This window comes from Electrophorus electricus, chromosome 6 (genome assembly GCF_041902795.1).
Source record: "Electrophorus electricus isolate QZ-2024a chromosome 6, ASM4190279v1, whole genome shotgun sequence".
NCBI classification, from domain to species: Eukaryota; Metazoa; Chordata; class Actinopteri; order Gymnotiformes; family Gymnotidae; genus Electrophorus; species Electrophorus electricus.
Window position 1 is genome coordinate 17,640,522 of NC_137502.1, and position 23,218 is coordinate 17,663,739.

The following is a 23,218-nucleotide window of genomic DNA, read 5'->3' on the forward strand; positions in this document are numbered from 1 at the left end:
CAAATACTGCACTCAGATCAAGCAATATAAGCAAAGAGTCATAACCCTGGTCAGAAGCCAACAACAGGCCATTAACTACTTTAATTAGTGCCATCTCTGTACAATGATTAGGCCTAACCCTGACTGAAAGACTTCATGTATCTGATTCTGATATGAGCTTAGCTGCTGAGCTACAGCTTTTCCTAGGATCTTGGAAATAAATGGAAGGTTTGAGATCGGATTGTAGTTTGACAGCTGACATGGGCCGAGGTTAGATTTTTTGATAAATGGTCTGATTAATGCTAATTTAAATGATTTAGGAATGTAGCCAATGTTCAATTACATTTAGCAAAAGTTCAATTACTTCAGGTAGGATTTCCTTAAGAAAGTGTGTGGGCAGTGAATCTAGTAAGCAAGTGGAGGATTTTGAGCACAAGATCAGAGATGCAAGTGCTGGCTTTTGGATAGGTGTAAAGGATTCTAGAGCCCTTTTTGGCTTGGTTGTTCTGATATCCAAGTAGCTGCCCGATGTCACATTAATACTCTTAATGTTATCTCTAATGTGCTTAATTTGCTCGTTAAAGAAATTTATGAACTCATTACTACTGTGTGATGTAATCTGAGCATTGTTGTCAATGTTAGTTAGATGTGCAATTGTACTAAATAGAAATCTAGGATTATTTTTGTTATTTTCTATTAGAGTCTAGATATAAACATATTTGAGTGGTAATAAGTGTCTTTCTTTACTTGAGAAGGCTCTGCTTCCATGCAAGATGGAAGACTATAATCTTAGTGTGGTGCCATTTACATTCTATTCTTACATTTGAGTGTTTTGTTTTAAATTGCAAATGTGATCATTATGCCAAGGTACTAAATTTTTGTCCCTAATTTTTTTATTCTTAAGTGGAGCAACATCATTGAGTGTGCAGCAGAATACTGATTCTAAGCATTCAGTTATTTGATCAAGTTCCATGGAGTTTGAAGGTATCCTAATCACAAATGATAAAACTGGGAGATTTGCAATAAATCTAGGTGCAGTGGCTGACGTGATTGTGTGTCTGGTATGATAGCAAGGTGTACTATATTGTGGCTCATATGTAGTTTGAATGAAATTAGGGAATGGTCTGAGATGGCATCTGACTGGGCTAGTATAACTACATTCTCTATGTCTAAACCATATGTCAGTACTAAGTCAATCGTATGTCCACCAGAGTGTGTGGGTTCTCTTATACATTGGGTGAAACCAATTGATTCTAATATAGAACTAAAGGCCAGTCTCAGGTTCTTGGGCATTATCAAAGTGAATATTGAAAGCACCTACAATAATGGCTCTTTCTACTAGAGTGACTAGATTAGAAAGGAAATCAGCAAATTCTTTAATAAATTCTGAGTAGGGTCCTGGTGGCCTATAGATGCCAATTAGTGGAAGAGGCTGGGTGGACTTCTTATCACTGGCTACATCATTTATGCTTGTGAAAATAAATCTTAAGGACTTGAACTCATAACCAGCTTTCAGGTTCATCCCCAATGTGTCAGTATAAATAACTGCAATGCCGCCTTTGCGGCCAGTTAGACAAGTGTGGTGTGAATAGCTGTAGCCAGAAGGACTCACTTCATTTAAAGCTATGTACTCATTTGGCTTGATGCAGGTTTCTGTAAGGCAAAGTGCATTAAATCTATGTTCTTTTAGGATTTCACTTATCATGACTGCTTTAGATGTTAGGGATCTAAAATTTAATAATCCCAGTTTTAGATAACACTGCAGGCAGTGTTCTGTGAATCAGTTTCTTTAATACTAATTATGTTATTCTTTATTTTATGTTATGTTTTTCTTTGTTTTCTGTGTTTCTGCTTAGCTCGGGGAACCGAGCTCTGTCTCTCTCTCTCTCTCTGTCTCTCTCTCTCTCTCTCTGTCTCTCTATCTATCTATCTATCTATCTATCTATCTATCTATCTATCTATCTATCTATCTATACACACACACACACACACACACACACACACACACACACACACACACACACATACTATATTATGAACCTCGGGTGAAGTCACGACCAGCAGACAGTTGGTTTAGCCTCTTTGTCTGCTGCTGCCTGGCCTCTGCTATGGATTGTCATAGATTAGGTTACAGGAAAGGAGAGCAGCGCTCTTCTTAGTAGGATGGATACCATTCCGCCCTAAAAGGCCAGGCTTGCCCTCGAATGTGTTCCAATTATCTTTAAACCCACATTGTTCTGAACACCACTTGGACATCCAGCAGTCGATAAGGAAGATAACCGGATGTACGTTACATCCCATTGGGATGGGATCAGCGCATACTACAGCATGGGACATCGCCTTCGCTAATTGACTCACCTCTTCAACATTATATTTAGTAATCTCTGACTGACGAAGGTGTATATTGTTTGCTCCTATGTCAATAACTATCTTAGAAAACCAATGCTTGCCTAAAAACCTTAAGATTACCTGCAATGTTAAGATTACCTTGGCGCCCTGGGCCCTGGTATACCACTAACTGCTGCTGCTGGTGTCCCTAAAGGCTATTTTCACATGTGGCAAAATGGAGTCCCATATAACCAGAGCTCTTTCAACGGGTGTTTGGCTGAGTGGGGAAAATTGGGGGTGTGTAGTGCTCCTGTGGGCGAGCCAAGACTCGGTTATTTCGCCGTAGCATCACCCAGTTGTGGGCTTGCTAACTTTCCCTAAGGCATCCAGAGCTTGTACCTCTAGCTTCTCGATAGGTCTTAACACTTTCTAAGGTCTGGATGCGCCCTTCTAGCACTAGAATCTTCTCCGTCAGACTACCAATTAATCTATACGTCTCACAGATAAAACTATCGCTAACGACGGACAAAGAATAACTAAACATGTTGCATTCAGCACACTGACGGAGAACGAGAGCAGCTAAGATGGGGAAGCAAAATGTTAGTTACTTACGTTTTTGGTAGTTCTTTGGCTGTAGTTTGTGACGATAAAGTAGTTTTCGATGTCTGGTGGAACTTGTTGGCATCCAGGTAGAATGTAGTTAAATCCAAGGGAAAAACTGATAAACAGCTAGAGAGCAGTAAGGGCTAGTATGCCAAAACAGTGGTGTTGGTGCAAAACACTTTAAACACACACACACTTTAATTCCTTCAGTAACTTTATTTATTAACAGAGAACCAGGTTTTCTCTTTTTTTAGATTTTAAATAATAGCCACATTTTGTGAATCACTCCCTTTCTAACAGGACCATGAAAATGGCCTTGTCTCCACATTTTGTCCTTGGGTCGAGTCTGCCCTGGCAGTGCGTCCCTGGCTCTATGCCTCCCCGGAATTATCACACCTACTGTTCATTTAGGGACTTGTTATTGGACTCTTCCTATGCTTATCGTTTATCCTTGTTAGTGGGCTCTTCTTGTACTCATCCTTTATCCTTGTTAGTGAACTCTTCCTATATTCATCCTTTATCGAATCATTACTAGACTCAGTAGATTCATTCTTTATCATCATCATTAGTGGACTGTTCCTGTACTTGTAAGTTGCAAAACCTCACACTTGTTTTGTGTCACTGTCTCTCTCCTTATTGTTCAGCCTGTTGCCTTGTTCTGGTTTCTGGTGCATTTGTCCTATTGTCACTCTGTTTAAACAATCACCTCATGCTTTTGAACACCTCTGAGTCATTATGCCCAGCAAGGTGATATAAACACTATACACATGTACATGGACACACACAAGTTAAAGTAAAACTTTAAGTATATAAGCTACAGAAGTTTCAATTTACTTCACCAAAGATTTTGATCTATATACTGTTTGAGCAGTTCAAGGCAGAACTTTATTAGATACCATTTTATCAAAACCCCCACTGTAAGTGCACAGTCAATTGCCCATCTGTTGCCATGGGCAGCTGTTGCTAACCATCCTTCCTCAGTAGAGAGGCTGGGACCACAGAACTGTGATCGGTTGGATATTTCTGGGTGTTGGACCACTCTACAGGTATAAAACACCCCTGCTACACTGCTGGGTCTGATCATCTGGTACAAGCTTAACACCCACAACACACTGTTAATACCGCTTCCTAAATTATATCTGGTCAGCAGTGGCCCCATGGTCAGAAGATGACTGGTGATGACCAGGGTAGAGGGTGGCTGTTGAAGTATATTTATATATTTAATATGTATGCATATAAATATCAATATTGAAACAAATACAATTTATTAAGCAGGAGGATGTTAATTAGACTATTTTCATCACTTTCTTATCCTGATGAAATTCCACTCCATATTCTATGACTTCCAGGGGTATCTTAAGCATTGGGATCAGAGCCATTTACACACACTCATCACACACACTCACACACATACACACACAAGCACTGATATCCATATAGTAGTCAGCTGACAATGGTCAGAAGGGGGCATCTTTTTTCTTCCTCCCTCTCTCTCTGTCTTACTCGCTCCATCCCTCCCTCCAACCCCCCGTCTCTCCATACAGACTGTAGAGAACAGTGATGTAAGAATCCCATCGCACGGACACACTTACGCGGTCGCTCTTCGCTGGACTTGCTGGGAACCTCCTCCACGCAGTCAGCGGGGAACCAGCCCACATGGCCGCGAGCACTGCCCTCCCAGTAACCTCCCTCGCCGATGCTGAGAACTGGGCCAGGAGCAGGGGGGAGAGAGGACAGTCAAATGAGTGCAGAAACTGTATCCACCTGACCCTTACAGCACTTACAGTGTCTAGTGTTTACTTCACTTCACTTTTTGAATTCACATGGTGCTTCTTACAGTGGATACTGTGTAAAAAAGCAAGTCAAGAGGCACAGTGGCCAGCTCCGTCTCCTCCGGGAGGGTTCGGGTTCTAAGAAACGTGCATTCTGATTGCTTTGTGTGAGCTAACCTTTGACCCTGTCATTTTTGTAGAGCGTGATTTCACCCTCAGCCTGTGGCTGGTAGGGTCTCACGGCCACAAAGTGTCGTCCAGGCACGGCGCTGTACAGCTTCCTCCTAAAGCCCATCCCATCCAGACTGCCAACACTGGCTCTAGGAGCAAGAGGATGAGGAGGGTGATGAAGACTCTCTCTCTCTCTCTCTCTCTCTCTCTCTCTCTCTCACACACACACACACACACACACATACACACAAACATATAATGCACTCATTCCATGTCTCTTGCACATTTATTCTCTCCTACTCAGTACTCAAGGACAGTAAAGGACTCTGTAGCCTATCGATCCAGATATTCTACTAGTAAAAAGAACACCAGTCTTTAATTTATGATTACCTCCTAAGACAATGAACATTACAGCACCATTTATTTCCACTTTTATTAAGATTAAAGAGCACAACCTATATGTTAAATACATATTGGTTGTATGTACTTACATGACAAAGAAAAATATGAAATATAAAGTGTCTGCAAGAATGTGAATGAGATAACTAAACTTCCAAATAATTTCCAACAGGGTTCATATCCTGTGAACGAATTGTGAATGTCTCTTCTGGCTGGCAACCTAACACCGCCATCTAATGGACAAAGACTGTAGTTACATATTCTGGATATCCATTTGGGTGAAATGCTAAGTACTACAGTCGTGGCCAAAAGTTTTGAGACTAGCACAAATTTAGGTTTTCACAAAGTTTGCTGCTTCAGTTTTTATGATGGCAATTTTCATTAACTTTACATTGTGAAGAGTGATCAGATGAATTGCAATTCATTGAAAAGTCATTCCTTGCCATGAAAATTAATAACAAAAATGACTGGATTCCAGCCACTGCATTTCAGTCCTGCCACAAAATGGCCTGCTAACATCATTTTAGTGATCTTCTCGTTAACTCAGGAGAAAGTGTTAACCAGGACGAAGCAGCTGATTTAATTCAACCATTTTTCAAATCTTCAAGAACTTCAAGGACAGAGGTTCAATTGCAGTCAAGAAGGCTTCAGTGCACCCAAGAAAGTCAAGCAAGCACCAGGACCGTCTCCTAAAGGCTACTCCTCCTGCGGCTACAGGATCAGGTCATCACCAGTGCAGCGCTTGCTCAGGAATGGCAGAAGGCAGATGTGAGTGCATCTGCATGCACAGTGAGGTGAAGGCTTTTGGAGGATGGCTTGGTGTCAAGAAGGGCAGCAAAAAAGCCACTTCTCGCCAAGAAAAACACCAAGGACAGACTGACATTCTGCAGGAAGTATAAGGATTGGACTGCAGAGGATTGGGGTAAAGTTATTTTCTCTGATGAATCCCCCTTCGGACTGTTTGGGACATCTGGACAAAAGTGATAACCAAGTGGCTTGGTGAACAAAACATTGAAATTTTGGGTCCATCACCAGGGAACTTCCCAGATCTCAATCCCATTGAGAACCTGTGGTCAATCCTCAGAAAGAGGGAGGACAAACACAGAAACTGTGATCAACTCCAAGCACTGATTAGGCAAGAATGGGTTGCCATCAGTCAAGATTTGTCCAGAAGCTGAGATCCAGCATGCCAACGCAAATTGTAGAAGTTGCAAAAAAGGGTCAACATGGTCTTTGCTTAAACTGGATGTATTTGTCAATAAAAAGTTAAACTTAATTGCTTATAATTGTACTTCACTATACCATATAAACATCTGAAAAAAAGGATCTAAAAAACTGACGCAGTAAACTTTGTGAAAACCGAAATTTGTCAGTCTCAACTTTTGGCCACTACTGTATACTTTAACTGTTTTCCAAGTATCTCTGATGTGACCATTGTTTCTAAAATCACAAAAGTACTAGTTAAAGTAGTTAAATTAACTTATCCTTCATAAAATCAAGAGGTGTTTTTTTTATTATTCATTGCTATATTTCATATTTTAAACATTTGAAATTTTGATTATTATATATAGATTTTTTTATTTTAAAAGAAGAGAACCATTTTTTCCCTCAGTGGTAAGTATATATTCTACCTACATTTATAGCCTCCAATTTCCATAAAGGTAAAACTACTAACTCACTTAACTAGAATTCTGAAGCAGTTTGCTGCACTTTGCTGGGAAATATGCAGCTAAACTAATGTAATAGTCCACATGAACACAAAAAAGAAGACAATTGTTCCAGAGATCCAGATTGGGTGCTGATCATTTTAATGCCAGTGCCAAAGCATCTCTATTCCCAGATGAGTCCAAGATGAAGCACACTTTAGCACTATCATATTATTGCATGTAGGACTAGGGTCTTTCATCAGTACCACTGACATAGAAAAACATGACAAAAAAAGTGTTACATATTTGATGGAATCAAAAACTAACCTGCTCACTCAGCTATTAAAAGTGTGACATTTAATTTAATTTTAGTAATGTATACTAAAATTCATAATACACTGAAATTTAATTTGGTGTTTTAAAATCATCATTAATTCAATGTTAATTTCATCTTTTTTTTTTATTTTTTTATTTTTTTTTTTTTACAATAGCCATGCATTTGCTTCCTAACGTTTAGACTAAAGTATTATTGTTCTGATAACTCCTGATTTAAGTCACCTCAATTATGCAATCATGCCTGCATCCTACATGCATTTTTATATATTTCACACCCTGCTAATGGTACCAGACTGCATTTACAGTAAATTAACAGCTTCTTAAGGGGATCACAGATTTGATCAAACTGGCCAGCCAGATTATGTGATTTATAAAACATTTTAAATGGGGTCTTTGATCAGGCTCAAAGATCAAATTTAACACACTCCTACACAAGGATAGCAGCCAAGATGTGCACTGCAAATACAAATGGATTGTAGAGTAATGCCTGAATTCTAAACACCTTATTTCTGGTGGGCGGAAAGCTCTGTCTACTTAAAAACTCCACATAGGCCTTTTATTCATTCCTTTCAGCACAGCAGACCAGTAGAGTTTCTGAGGTGCATCAGCACTCCAGCACGTCTTAGTCACTGTGTTTTCAAATAAGACACAAAAATGTCTTTAAATATGAACAAAGGAGACATACAATTACATAGAGAAAACAAATGCTGAGTGATGAGGTCACACTGGGTTTTTGTTCAGTAACACAGCCTGAGTCATTTTTGTGTGTATCACTCCTGACATTTCAAAGTGAAAGGCAGCTGTCATCTACCTGTTCTGGAGAACAGAGGCACAGAGACAGGAGGGGAAAAGGCATGCCAGCGACATCTCTGAGGGCCAGAAACAGGTGACCTGTTGGCTGGTGTTTTTAAGCTTTTAAGTGGGGTGAGATCCTCTAAGAGGATGCGGAAGCTGAGGGTGATGGTGATGAAAGAAGGCTCCTTCTTGAGCCCAGCTGACATTGGACCACAGAGAGACCCATGGAGAAACCCACAGAGAGACCCATGAAGAGACCCATGGAGCCACCCATGGAGAGACCCATGGAGAGACCCATGGAGAGACCCATGGACAGAATGCCTCAGCATGAACCATGCATTGCTTGATGTAATGACTTAGGTCAGCTGTTGCATTTGTTAAGTTTTTCCTGTTGCTTTAAGTTTATTCATAGATAGTTATCCATTGCTTTTCAGAATATCCTTGATGATGATGGATTACAACATTTTCATATTAATAATGCACATTAGGAGAGCACAATGATTTTAGGCACAGATATGTGAGCCTTATAGGAAAGGATATAACTACTTTTCAAACATTTTATCATTGCAAAGGGCTCCCCTTTTGTCTTGGCCATTCACAGCTCATAATGTTCTACTACTTCTGTTATTCAGTTGGCTAACTTACTGCAGCAAAGTGGTACCCCGGTCATCTTTAGGGATATCAGTAACCCATATTTGGCCATCCAGGTCTTGGCAATACCTGGCACTGAACAAATCGCACAAAATGTGTATTGAATTTAAATTATTTAAAGAGCCCCTCTGGTGAAAATCCTTTTTAATCTTAGAAACATGTCCATGTGGTGATTTTATATGCTAGAAGATGAAATGAGTGATCATGAGTGAAATTAGCAGTCAACACCAATGGCTGAGCATTCGAATTTGGCTGAGCATTCAGCTTTTTTTTCATATCCCCAGTATACCAATGACAGGGTTTCACAAATAACAAATTCAAGGAACCAATCCCATCAACTTGAATTGTGGGACTTTCCATATCATTAGCATAATGCTATAGTGAAACAAGGGGTATCAGAGGAGAAGCCAGGTGTAGTAGCTATCATATTTTCACTATTTTAAAAACAATGGAAGAGATGTGCTTTGTTTTTTGGTTGCACAGTTTTTTGGTTGCACAGAAAATATGAGCCTTCGTACAATTCCAAAGAATCTGAAAATCAGAGAGAAATGGGTTCGGTTTATTCTGAAAAATCTTGACTGTCTCAGCTCAACTTCCAGAGAATATTCTGGTTTGCACTACTGTTTTGAAAATATCTTTTAAAAAGAGTTTTCCATGAAACTTATACTGATTCCTGACACTGTTCCATCCATTTATCCTGAAGACACCAAGTACAAGCCAACATATTGGAATATTTTTGTTGTGTTTTATCTTTTGACTGTGTATAACAAATCTGCAATGTGCTAGATTATATTAGACAGCGTCAGCCTACCAGGTCACACGATGTTCCAGGTCAAGTGCTCTCATCACATTTAATGTGGCTTGGAGTTATTGAAGAAAGTTAGGGCAAACAGCACCCAAATCAGTTTGTCAAATAGCTAAAATAACAAATGAAATAACTCTTTAAAGTACAATTAGTTCTATAATTTACCTAAATAAATGCAGCAGAGTGAATGTAGCTCGTTACTACCCACCTCATGCTCATACATCACATGCTCACTAAAATCCTCTAGAATGAGAATATGCAGAAGGAATGAGGCAACATTTGGGATGGGCTGCAGTCCAAAGCAGTAAGATAAGCCCACCACAGCTGAAAGATTGAAATGTTTTACACCAACACACAACACCAGAGCACCCTTAGCACTTCAGTTACAAACTAACCTTTCTCTCTTGCTGTTTCTTGTGGCCTCTCTCTCTCTCTCTCTCTCTCTCTCTCTCTCTCTCTCTCTCTCTCTCTCTCTCTCTCTCTCTCTCGCTCTCTCTCTCTCTCATGCACACACACAGAAAATCCACATGTGAAAAATGGTGGGGCAGGCAAGGGAAGCCATAGCAACTGCTGCGGTAATTAGGGCGAGTGTTCAACTCTGACACCCCCTTCCCATAAGCAGGGATGCTGATATATTTGCAGGGCAACAGGGTTGCCGGCTTGCTCAGCCATTCAGCTTAACGGGATCAGGACTGCTATAGCAGGCCATAGAGCACCTAGACGCCACAGAGTTGGCTGGCTCTGCCTCTGCAGGAAGCAGCAGGTACAGGTGGTATGTCTGTCTGTCTGGCTACACTGTAGGAGGGTGGTGGGTGGCAGAGTGTTCATTAACTGGTTTAAACTTGCTTGGATCTCTACTAATTCACTTCCTTCAGCTTTGTCACAGCCCAGCGTCACAACTCCTTCTCCAATATAGACACCCTAAGAAGGCAGACAAGATTCTCTCTCTCTTTCTCTGTCTCTCTCTCTGTATCTATCTCTCTCTTTTTCTCTCTCTCTGTCTCCCTCACACACACATGCAAACACACATACAGACTGTGACGCAAAAACAAATGTGGTGCTTAGCAGTCAGTCCCAGCTTTTTCTGAACCGCGATTGACATCTTCCTCTTCTTCCATGCAGGATCATTGCACAGTCTTGGCACAATGGCTGTGGTCAGACAGTACTTACAAACACTGTGTTGACTAATGCGGACCACTGAGAGACCACAAATCATCCACTAAATCATGCACTACTAAGTCCATCCCACTACCCAGTCTGCACAAAGCAACAATAATGAGTGCACATATGTGTCTGTGCATGGGTGCATAATATATGTATCTATGCATGTGTGTAAATATATATATACATGCATGCGTATGTATGTGCTACGTTGTACTTTATTCATCCATTTTGCAATGGAAACGCATCATTTTGCTGCTTATGAATGCCCCCAAGTGGGAGGAGCTCACTATCCTGTGTCCATGTATGTATGTTTGCATGTACACCTATGCATGCATGCGTTTGTGTGTGTGTGTGTGTGTGTGTGTGTGTGTGTGTGTGTGTGTGTGTGTGTGTGTGTGCAGTAGCCCTACTTACCTCTGCTGTTGCCTACGCTGCTCCTCTCCCAGGCGGCTGAGGGAGGGTGAACGTCCACGAGAGCTGGCCCGGGCCCCACGACCCGCTGTCCTCACCATGCCATTGGGGCTCCTGTGCTGGATCTGCTGCAGGAGTTGGGGCGAGAGGCTGCGGCTGGGGGGCTGCTCGGGACCCACCACGCTCACGCTCAGGTTGTTATCACTGTTGGAGCGCAACAGTACTCGTGGGGCTGCCAGGCTGCTGGCCGGAGGCCCTCGTCGCCGTTTGGAATACGCTGGGGCCTCGCGGAAAGGCACTGAGAGGGACAGAGAGCGAGAGAGAGAGAGAGAGGGAGAGAGAGAGAGAGAGAGAGAGAGAGAGAGAGAGAGAGAGATGGAGGAATGAGAAAAGAAACTGTTATGGGTATGCAGGCAAGGCAAAAATGGAGAAAGATAGAGACTGAAAGACTGAAAGTAAGTATGAGAGAACAGAGCATGGTGTATTCATTACTTGATACCCTAGAGACCATGACAGCTGAGTTAGCATATAGCAGATAGAGAGGAAGAGAGAGAGGGGGGGAAAATATATATATATATATATATATATATATGGATTTTAGAGAAGGAAAGAGAGGATGAAGGGTAAAAAAGGGACAATTAAGATCCATAAAAGAATTCTGAGAAGAAGGAGCATATAACACAGAGATGTATGGCAGGATAGAATAAATAAAACTGGTAGAAAGGCAAGTAGTCAGAGAAGTAAAGAAAGGCGAAAGCCAAAGATGGAGGGGGAAAAGCATACATCACAGGAGGAGAGGGAAAAAACAGGAAGCAGAAATGTCATCTCACTGCTCACACCAATTACTATTCCCTTCAGAAGACGAGTAAAACAAAGCTAAAGACTTCAGACCTCTGCTCCCATGTCATCATAACAGCAGCAATGAAATGTTTTTTTCCCCCAACCTCAGCGTTAGCAGGTAGGAGAACAAAAATAACCTTCACGTTTGTGTTTCAGTCGGTCTGGGAACCAATGTTTCATGTTTTTGGAAGTCAGAGAGAGGGTGTCCTGACAAAGAGCAGGAGAGCAGAACAGAAGATCCTTGTGGCGTCCTTGTGTGGCTATCTGGGGTGTTGGAGCCCAGCTCCTCATACAGAGCTAGAGCCTTCAGGCTAATAACTAGAATTACCTTTACCTTCTAAAATAGTGCAATCCAGGCCAAGTCTTGAGTTTGTCTAGAAAATCTGTATTACTCAGTAATAACTATGTAAAAAATGTGTAATAGCTAAATAATGAGGAGCTGCTTTTCAAACCAATGAAGGGACACCCTGCTGGTTTGCATACAACATCACACTTCTTGCAATTATAAAATAACTTTTCCATCACACACTATTTCAAAATGTGTTATCTAGACTGTCTCTTTAACTATAGCACTGCTGGAACTTTCTAAAAGGGTAGGAATATGGGGATGGAAGCAGCAAAGAGAGGAAGACAGTATCATGGGCACCCCCCCAACCCAGGATGGGAAGGAGAGCATGATGGAAAGGAGACTGTACTGTGTCGCATCCTTCTGATCAGTCCTGAGCAAAGAGTCTGGGTAGCATGCGATGCATAAGTCATTTGGACACATAGGTCTTGATTCATTCAGCTATTAGAAAGTGGGTCCTTCTTGTGCGTATGTGACACAGAGACAGAAGGAATATTTAATTTTGCAGGTCATACCCAAAAACAACAACAATGCACAGTAGCACTTGCTCTAGTAATGAGTTTTTACTCATTATCTTCCACTCTGACAAAGATCACGCTATAGGACAGATGCATAAAGCAGTAGCAAAGTGTTTACTCCAGGCCACATTCTGCAGGCTACATACAACGCATCGCTGATAATTTTATGAGACTTTCATTTCCAGCACCCTTAAACAGAGCTTGCACCCACACGAGCTTACATGACTGCATTAGAGTGACTGAGCATTTGGTCCAGAACGCTTTTTCCACCATCACTATTATCATTATCACAGGGGCCATGCAGATCGCTGGGATTTTGAGCCAAAATGGCCACTGCTGGAGGTTTTCCTACTACTTTGGGAATATACAGCTGAGCCATAATGACTGCTAATGGAGCTCTCACTCCCCATCACTAGGTGTTGAATGCTCATTTTACTACTGCCATGCTCGTTTCCTATTGGCTACGGGAATTAAGTCTAGATTCCAGATATGTGACAGGTGTCACAGCCACTGCAGGATGTTCACCCCCTGATTTAAGTCGCTAATAAGAAGCACAAAAGGAGGAATGCCATATTTTGTGTGTTGTAACTGGATTCTGGCTAAATCTGCTGACTATTCTCACACTGAGACTTGACGGTACAAAATTCACTGAGTACAGAGACATTCACAGATACTACAGGAACATAAATCAGATTTCTGCCATTTGTCAGTATGTTGCTGCCTTCCACTCTTGTTCCACTGCTTCAGAGGTGCCAAGTGGAGAAACTGCAAGTTGTGGAATGGACAGAGCGTACTGCTGCAGACTGCTCTGCCTGTTAGAGCCTAGTGCAGTGAAAACAGAGGTCAACCATGTAGAGGAGGTAGGACAACACACACAGACACACACACACACACACACACACACACACACACACACACACACACACGCACACATTCATGCACATAGACAACCTTTCCAACAGCATGCCATGTTTCTATTAGGACAGGCTTCAGTTCAAGAGCAAGAGGAGTCTCTACAGATAAGTATTCTCTGCATGGTAAATCCCTAATCAAAGAATGAGCAAAGAGGGGGGAAATCTGTTTAAGCAATGGTGAAAGCACCTATTGTAAATGATATGGGTAAGTGTCCTCTAGTACAAGCAATAAAAGCAAGGATCAGTGCCAATCTGTAACATTCATAGCCAAAAAGTACAACATTAGACTGGAACATGAAACAAATAATGGATAAATAAGTCATTAACTGTTATGACAAGGTGTCTTTGTGATGTTCTTCATGAGAATATCAAATTAAGTTTATTACTCAAAGTAGACCATTTCTGATACTGCAAAAAAACCAAAAACATTTCTACAGACTGATGGCAACTAAAGTTCTAATCCCATTCGCTGTTCCGCCACGAAAATTCTACGCTTCAGCAAAGAATTTGGCGTGCATTAAGCAAATGAGCTTAAGCAAAACGAATGACGTTAAAGCAAAACGAACAGATATATCTACCTTCTTTTTTTAAGGCACTAAGAAAAGACTTCATTTTTTCTCCGTAACCAAAAAAGTTCTATAAATTACTCCAGATAGTCCGAAGAAAGCAAAATTGTCCAGGTGCTTTTGTCGAATGATGAATGGAACGAAGGTGCAGGATCCGCGAAAACGGTACGAAAAAGGTCGCGTCGCTGGTTTAGTGGACCTGGAACGGGCGCCTGGATGACAGAAGGCTCGCGCGCACCACACATGCTTCTGCTTTGCGCCGTAGACGGAATGTGATTCCCACGGCATCCTCGTCTCTCTCTCTCTCTCTCTCTCTCTCTCTCTCTCTCTCTCTCTCTCTCTCCCATTCACGTAATGAAAAGTGTGCAGTAGTACAGAGTATTATATATATATATATATATATATATATATATATATATATATATATATATATATACACACACACACACACACACACACACACACACACACACACACACACACACACACAATAAGCAAGGTGACAACTCCTCTAAGATACAACTCTGCAGCCGTTGCTTAAATCTGTAAGTGACCTGACATATAGCAATCTCACCTCTGTGGGCGAGTACTCACCTCTGTGGGCAAGTGCTGCCCCACTACTCTTACCTTTAACTGTTGGAAAACATGATTACTAAACCACTAGTGTACAAGCACCAGCTACGTTATTAGAAACTCCTACCGTGCACCAACACACACTGGACACCTTATTAGTTTACTAACCTAGGTACATTTTTATAAGTATACAGTTACATAGTTCAATTTGTCAGCCACCATCTACAAGGCTGTTCACTGGCCAGATATGGACTACAGTATCTGCTACCAGATATTATTTCCCAACACATCATTGACACTGACAAAGTAGAAGTATTGTAGAGGTTGTTGTACTGGTATACAACAGCTGTTTCTGGAGTTTTTATATGTGTCAGTGTCACTACTCAGTTGAGGATGGCACAATCTGTTAGTGGCAACAGAGAGTAACTGTATTCTATATGACTAATAAAATCATGTATAGCTATGCTGACTAATGTACACCATCTGCTTTTAGTGTGTATGGCAAATAAACAAAGGCTACCAGTCTTGTTCTCACTTCAAATCAGAATGTCCAGGTGCCTCAACATTAGCTTGTCATGTTTAAACAGACTTGTGTCAGTCACTGATACACTTGGATTTTTTTCCATGCACAGAACTACAGATCTACACCAAATACCAAGAAATGTCTGATGCAACTACTCCAAGCAGATGTGCAAAGTGAACATCTTCATAAATGTAGCTTCTCACAATATTCTCATACCCTCCAGCACAGCTAATTTAAAAGCAAAATGCAGATTGGGTCCAAACAAGCAATTAGGAGCCAAAGGCAGAATTTAAGTGTTGCTTGTACTGGGGGAGACTTGTACTATGCTGGACCAGTGAGTCTGATGTAGAGCCATACACCTCACATAAGCTGTGACCAATTAAAGATAACTAGGACATAGACTCCAGTAGGAGCCAGTGAGAGACTGAGGGATTCTGAATACTATGGCAGCAAACCCACATTTAATGTCAATTAGTCTTTAGTGCAGGCAAGGGAGCAATTAGATGAACTACGTTGGTTTATACTGCACCTGCTGTTGCTGTCACAGTAAAACATTTATACCAATTTGTAGCAACTTGCACGAGCCAATTCAAATGTAAAGTGTTAAGGTTGGGCTAGGGGTGGGGTTTAGGTGGTCATAGTTTTTCTCAAGACATCATTGCCATGAAGTCAAAGTTTTGTGTCAAAGTCTTGAAGCAGCAGTTCGTGTGACACATAGCTGGTGATCATTAGAATACAGACTGTAGCTGCAAGTAACCCAGCATGGTAGTAGAGAACAAGTCCAGAGAGAGGAGGGGTGCGAGGAGCAGGGAGCACGGGGATGGGCCTTTCTACCCCTCGTTAACTGGGAGTCGCTAAGCGTGCTCCAGTCCTGCAAGGCCTTGTGCAACTGGGGAGAACTGGCAGGGAAGCGATCGTTCGATGGAAAGCCATGAGCACTCACATGTCACACACGAAGTGCTTGAGTGTTAGCAAGTGCTACCAGTGCTTTGACTCGCAGGACATTTAATTAGGTTTTAACTCATTGGCTTCTTTTTTTGTGTGTTAAAAAGGCCTTCTCGACTGTGTCATCAGAAGTTGGAAGTAGGGTGCTCTCTCACTCCCTCTCTCTCTCCCTCTCTCTCTCTCTCCATGGCACCAACTATTAAATAAGGAAACTGATGACAAACATGGAGAGAAAGAGCTTTTTGAGCCACAGCTTCCAAGCTGGACTTACCTAAGCCATTTCGCAGTGTGTGGGCAGTGCATATGATCCATGTCAGTCATATATGCATGCAGATCCACAAAGTACAATAATAACCAGATTGAGGATCTTAGGCACCAGTCCATATGTAGGGATGCTGAAGCAGGAGACGTGTCTTATGAGAGAGTGGCCCACCTGCTGGAGCACACCAATCACTCACTGCTATAGACGCACACCACTGCTGCGGGTACTGTGAGGAGAAGGGCCCAGCTTGCCACAGGGCCGCACAGGCAGGAAACGTGACCAGTCGCCAATTCACTCAAGTGCACATACATGGGCACCTCTGGCCCTAGGAGCCCACAGGGTGCTAACAGCACTGAGCGGCTGCTACAAAATTAACACACAGTCACCGCCTACACGATAATACACAGTGCTGTCAATCATCTTCAAAGGGGCATAGCTGAAGCAGGAGAGAATAAGTACAATAATGAGCGTATTTTGGATATAGATTGCATGTCACATATCAGTCTATGTCAGTGTATTCTTTCAGTACCCTGAAAAAAAACAACTCAGAAACCTGACATATTATAAAAAGGAAAAACAAGGACAATGCACTAACTCAATCAAGACAATTAGATTTTTCAAAAGAAGCAGATGCTATACTCTACTTAAATTTACTTTAGCTCCCCACATTAACTCCTACAACTCCTATGAGGAAACCTGGTCTCATCTCCAACAAACATGGTCAGTCTGCTAGTCTGGTCTATGGAGCTTCTCTCATCTCATACTGATATGAACACATGAACACATCAGAGGTTTGATCAGCTCATTAGTGGAGGGCCAGGCTCCATGGCAGGGGGTCCGTGTGGTAGGACTGTGTAATGCCCAGGCTCATGAAAGCATAGGCTTGCACACACGGAGAAAGAGCAAAGACTGGCAGAAGAGGGCGCCCACAGCTAATGACATGCTGGTGTAATGCCCAAAAATGATATTACTGACCTAACAATGCTTCAAAGCCAACAAACTACAACAAAGAATTCATAGCAATTTGCACTAGCCAACCTATAAGGAAATGGTTGCTTAGAGCTAGGGTTTTTCTTACAACTTCATCCATATGAAATACAATAAAATTGCCTTTGCTCATTACAATACCCAATAGATTATTTGTGAGATGGGGATAGGCATTCAGTAGAGGGTGCTAGAACTCACGTCATCATGAAAATGAATGATGAAATCCAACGAGGGTGCTTAGCTATCTATTAGCTAACCTAAGCAAGAATCAAAATATGAAAGTCAATGTACAGTGAGTGACTTTTTCTGTCTGATTTTATTTTGTCTTTATAGTTACAATGCAATGGTGCAATTAATCACTTACCCTAAAATAAAAAAAACAAAAACAAAACTTCAACTTTAACCATGAATCTATAACTAACTGTACCTCTAACCCCAACCCTAACTCTTAATCCTAACTCCAACCACTACCTGTCTGAACAGGCAGAAAATTACACTGCACTATGAGGCTTCTAACCCTGTATTCTGTAGGCTATATGTAGGTCATCTTGAGTCTGAGTGGGGGATGTGGATTTAGTGTGTCTATAGGCTGTATATATGGTGGCATACTTCCACTGACGGATGGAGGAAAAAGTTTTCTTTCATGTCTATAATTCATTATCTTCATTATTCATTGTGTTTCATAATTAATGCAGAACAGCTTATATGACCCATGTATACTTCTGCCAAACACATGACAGAAAATCACATATGTGACCACATTGTTGGTTCTTTGATGATTTAACTCACTCTCACTGTAAAATGTTATAAAAGAGATTATAAATAGATTATAGTATATAAATAGTATATGAATACAATTAGAATGGCTGAATTCTATGTTATGGTTTATGAACCATTGCAGTTGAATGAACCATTAAAAAAGGTTTGTGACTCATTCTATTTCACTGGTTCTATTCAGACCTTTTTTTCTTCCCTTCATTCAAACCCATTCAAAAACAAGACCACATACACATTCACTTATGCTTCCTTCAGTTCTAAGTGATGAAAATGTGGATGTGATAAAATGATTGGAAACAAAGCAGAACATGGGCTTTGCTTGCAAATGATGTTTAATAAAGTCAGGATCTTTCTAACCTAACATAAGTTAATATTCTCACAGAAATAATAACTCTACCCTGTGAGGACCCATGTTGCAGAGCACAGACATATAGACACTCACACTCAGTGAGTGTGGAACCCCAGCAGGTGGAACCCATGTCCAACACAATACCAACCAGTGGAGCACAATCCCAAACAGCCACGATCCCAACCAGCCACAACCATCACAGATCAGCGGAGTTGGTGGCGTGAGTCAGGAGCCTGGTGGTTTAATTCTGCTTACAGGGGTGCCTGGGGACGGGGGCAAATCTGGGCCAGGAGGCCAGCAGGCTGCCCGAGGTGGCTGGCGGGGCCGTTATATGGCCGTGGAGTTGCTGCTGGAGGCAGTGTGCTCTGTGGAGGCGGCCTGGCTGTCCTGAGGAGAAGCTAATCCTTGCTGCTGCTGGCCCTACTAGCTTTTGGCATGGAGCTCGTCCCCAATTGGGGACGCAATCACGGATTACTTTCCCCTTTATTTATTTATTTTTGTTATTTATTTATTTGTTTCACTTGTGTCTCTAATCCCGCCTGCTGAATTTTGTGTTTCTCTGTAAAAAATGCATTTAAAGAATAACAGGGAGAAAGACGAATGCAGAATGCATAGAAAAGCATTGTTGTGGGAAAGTGAAATTTGTTCCTGCTGAGAACTGGAATTCTTGAAGTGGTTTCTCTCTGGCTTTTTCTTTTTTTGCCCTCCCTCTCTCTCTCTTAGTGTGCAGATGTCGCCTGGCAGAGTCCAGATATCCTCATCTGAATGATGGCTATAATCCAACAAAAATAAGGTGGGTCAAAAAAGCAGGAGTGCAATGAAATCCAAATCCAATCAAGGGTCTGGTCCTACACACACACACACACGCACGCACGCACACACGCACACACGCACACGCACACGCACACGCACACACACACACACACACACACACACACACACACACACACACACAGTCCAACCTACAAAAATGATGCAGCAAAACCCACACCTATAAAACCATTGTATTTTTCCACTGTGTGTATGTGTGTGTGTGTGTGTGTGTGTGTGTGTGTGTATTTATTTTTGCGACTGTGTGTTTATCAAAGGTGTTGATAATAGTCTTGATTCTGTGTCTAAACTCTTGGATCAATCAAAGTAAACATATGTATGTGTGTGTGTTTATTTTTGCAACTGTGTGTTTATCAAAGGTGTTGATAATAGTCTTGATTCTGTGTCTAAACTCTTGGATCAATCAAAGTAAACATATGTATGTGTGTGTGTGTGTGTGTGTGTGTGTGTGTGTGTGTAGGTGTGTGTGTGTGTGTGTAAATATATGTGTGTGTATGTGTGTGTGCTTGTGTGTGTGTTTGTGTGCAAACATGTGTGTGAGTCAAAACTCTTGGCTCTTCCACATTGGCTCTTCACTGTTCTAATCCTGAAGTTTGGGATTAGTGCATTCATCACCACTCTGGAAAGACATTCAGAGATGCAGAAGCTGCAGCCTCTAACAACACCCCGAGACTAACAGTCAGCAGCACTGCTAACACTGCATGCGTGATGAGGGGTGAATGATTGGTGAGATGAGAGCAACTCACCAACGTCACTCTCTTTATGGTTTCTGACGAGCTCAGCCAGTTCAAAGTTTCCAGCGATGATAGCAACCTGCCACACAGAAGGAAGACCTGCAGTAATGCTCAACAAAGGTCATTAATATTCCTAATCTAAAATATCAAAAATCAACATTTTAGTGCAAGCATGGCAGATAAGCCAGACTCAAGCAGTTAGTATTTTTTTCTGTAAAATGTTTTGATACAATGTTTTTAAGGAAGAACTAGCTCCTTATATACTATTCCTAATAAAATGGAAACCTCAGACTGAATGAATGAGTATGCTTGTGCTGGTTTTGAATGAAGGTGTGTGAGTATGTGCACACATGTAGGTAATAAAGTACTGTTTACCTTTGCACCAGAGAATAATTTCTCAACAGAGACATTCATTATTTGCATTAGAATAACAGAATAACAATAACATGCAGTATAAGTAAGAAAGGTTGTGAATCTAATTTATTAAAGACAAATGAAAAACTGTTAATAATTAAGTTTGGGGATGGCAGACAGTGAGAGACAGTGTTGTGTAGGGACATAGTGAAGCTTCCTCTCTATACTCTTAACCACTTGTACATTTCATCTTCCTTTCACTGCAGTCTGATATGAAGGAGGATGTGTCACAATAAACAGCACTAAAAATAGCATGCTGTTTCATTCCAAAACAACCAAATCACACCAAACCAGCCTGCAACCAACCGCAGCATTTGTATGTGAACGAATACCAGACTGCACATCTTTTAAAAGCAATTCCATCTGATTAGCTGCTCTAGCCTGAGGAAATGAACCAGCAGGTCCTCAGGGGCCATGATTTGGTTAAGTACAGGCTCAGAGAAATAATGCAGAGTGCTGGAAAAATAACCACTCGGGGGTGATGTGAAAATACTATACTCTCCCATCTGGAGTAAATGAATAGACCCACTTTTATCAAATACCTCTCATGTGAAGTAAATCTCTCAGCTCATGAAAAACATACCACCAGTTTTTCACAGTTAGAAAGATTCAAATGATCAAACACCAAGCCTCAGCTGTCCATTTACACTTGACCTATGGCAGCAAGACACCTGTGTCACATACACACTACAGACTTCAGTTATGAACACACTTCCAAAAACTGCCCAACACACCACTGACAACAGACCTGGGTCAACCACACACACACACACACACACACACACACACACACACACACACACACACACACACACACACACACACACACACACACACACACACACTCCATCAAACCTCCATCCTCAAACATTGTACTGCTGTCTCCCTCTGATATGCTAACTAGGTGCTAGAGGTTTCTGGTCTTTATATAAGATGCTCGTGTTTGCATGTTACAGAAACTGTAACTTAAGATGAACATCTGTGGCAGTTATCACAGGATCTGCCACTCTCCATCTATAGCTGCCCTCTCTCATACAACACTAAATATCCTCCAAATATTCCTAACAGACACCATTTTACAAAGTACCTGAACAGATGGCTGATGAACTACAACCACAATTCTGTTTCTAACTGTCAGTAGATCAGTGCCTGAAATGTCCCAAAAGCAGCTGAAAACAGATGAAGGCCACAGTCGCAGGCATACCTGGCTCATACACCTGCCATCAGGGGAGGTCACTACTCCTGAAGTCAGCCTGTCGCTGTGGTAACGTGGGTGTATCTGTTTGACAGCACACTTTTGAACCCTTGCTGCCCACGCATGCCCTCTTTGGGTGCCCTGCAGGTGGGTGTCAACCCATACCTCTTTAACTCGTTCCCTGCTCCCTGTCCCCAACACAGTTTCCGGGCCGTCATAGTCATAGTATGAAAATCAGACCTACAATGCAGGGATAATAATTTAACTCTTTAAGCCATCTGCCTCCAGGAGAATATCCCACTTAGCAGAACATATGAGAGGTGGTTGTTATGGAAACCTTGTTTACTACTGGGGGAAAAAATCAAGATGATGGGGGCAGAGGGGTCCTCCAGCAATATTAGATATGGATTCTTAATTAAGACTAAATCAGAATCTTTAAAAGGGGAGGGAGAGAGAGGTATATCAGGGGAATTTCAAATTTCACACCATCATTCCATTAGCACCATATCTCTGGATAACGCCTAGCAGATTGAGAGTTTTTTCCTGAAAGTGAGACTGTTGCTTTTTTTAAGGTCTGCAAACACTCAGCTAGCACTAACAGCAGTGAAATCACACCTGATCTACTTGTAAATTATTCAGTGAAAGATAAAATGAACAACAATCATATTAAAGGGACATAATGAGACACAGATGCAGCTAGTTCAAAATGCAGCAGCCAGAGTTCTTACTAGAACCAGAAAATCTGACCACATTACTCCTATCTTAGCTACGTTACAGTGGCTCCCAGTAAAAATTATTAAATACATCTCATGACCTAAAAAGCATTGAACGGTCTTGCCCAATAGTACCTTAGAGAACTCCTAGACCCACCATGTCTGCTTAGATCAAAAGGTGCAGGCTCTTTACTAGTACCAAGAATAAGAAAATCTACTGCAGGGGGCAGAGACGTTTCCTATGTTAAAGATGCTATGGGATGTTATGATACTGTCACTTCAACTGTCTTTTGACTCAAGTTTGTTGACTGAACGCAGCGGAGTGCTGATGTTCCAGGGTGCCCTCATACCTGTGTTTCCTTCTGGCTCTTTCTTTTAGCTTTGCTGCCATAGCTAGACTTGCCGGCGTCCATCTTTGCACATTACAGTTCCGTAATTTACAGAGCCTCATACCTGGACATACCTAATAATATATTTTCTAGGACTTTTAGAAAACCAGCCTAGACATTGATTGCTTATTTTTATTTTTATTAATATTTATTTATTTTTCTTTCTCTTTCACAACTTATTCAGCTCCACATTGTTTATATTGTTGCTATTGTAGTGTCTGTTGTTGGCCAGATAAAGATGGCTACCCCCTTTGAGTCTTGGCTCCACTCAAGGCTTTGTTT

The 23,218-nt window shown here is 41.5% G+C and overlaps 1 protein-coding gene across 5 annotated transcripts in view; it reads right to left on the reverse strand.

Moving 5' to 3' along the window:
• Positions 1 to 23,218, reverse strand: part of shank2a (SH3 and multiple ankyrin repeat domains 2a) — a 124,592-nt gene that overhangs the window by 57,766 nt on the left and 43,608 nt on the right. For all 5 annotated transcript variants that reach the window (XM_081715881.1, XM_081715880.1, XM_081715879.1 and 2 more), the window contains 4 exons: positions 20,238 to 20,304; positions 11,064 to 11,358; positions 4,860 to 5,002; positions 4,503 to 4,616 (listed from right to left, as the gene is read on the reverse strand). In XM_081715881.1, the coding sequence (XP_081572007.1) occupies positions 4,503 to 4,616; positions 4,860 to 5,002; positions 11,064 to 11,358; positions 20,238 to 20,304 (619 nt within the window). The remainder of the gene's footprint in view (positions 1 to 4,502; positions 4,617 to 4,859; positions 5,003 to 11,063; positions 11,359 to 20,237; positions 20,305 to 23,218) is intronic.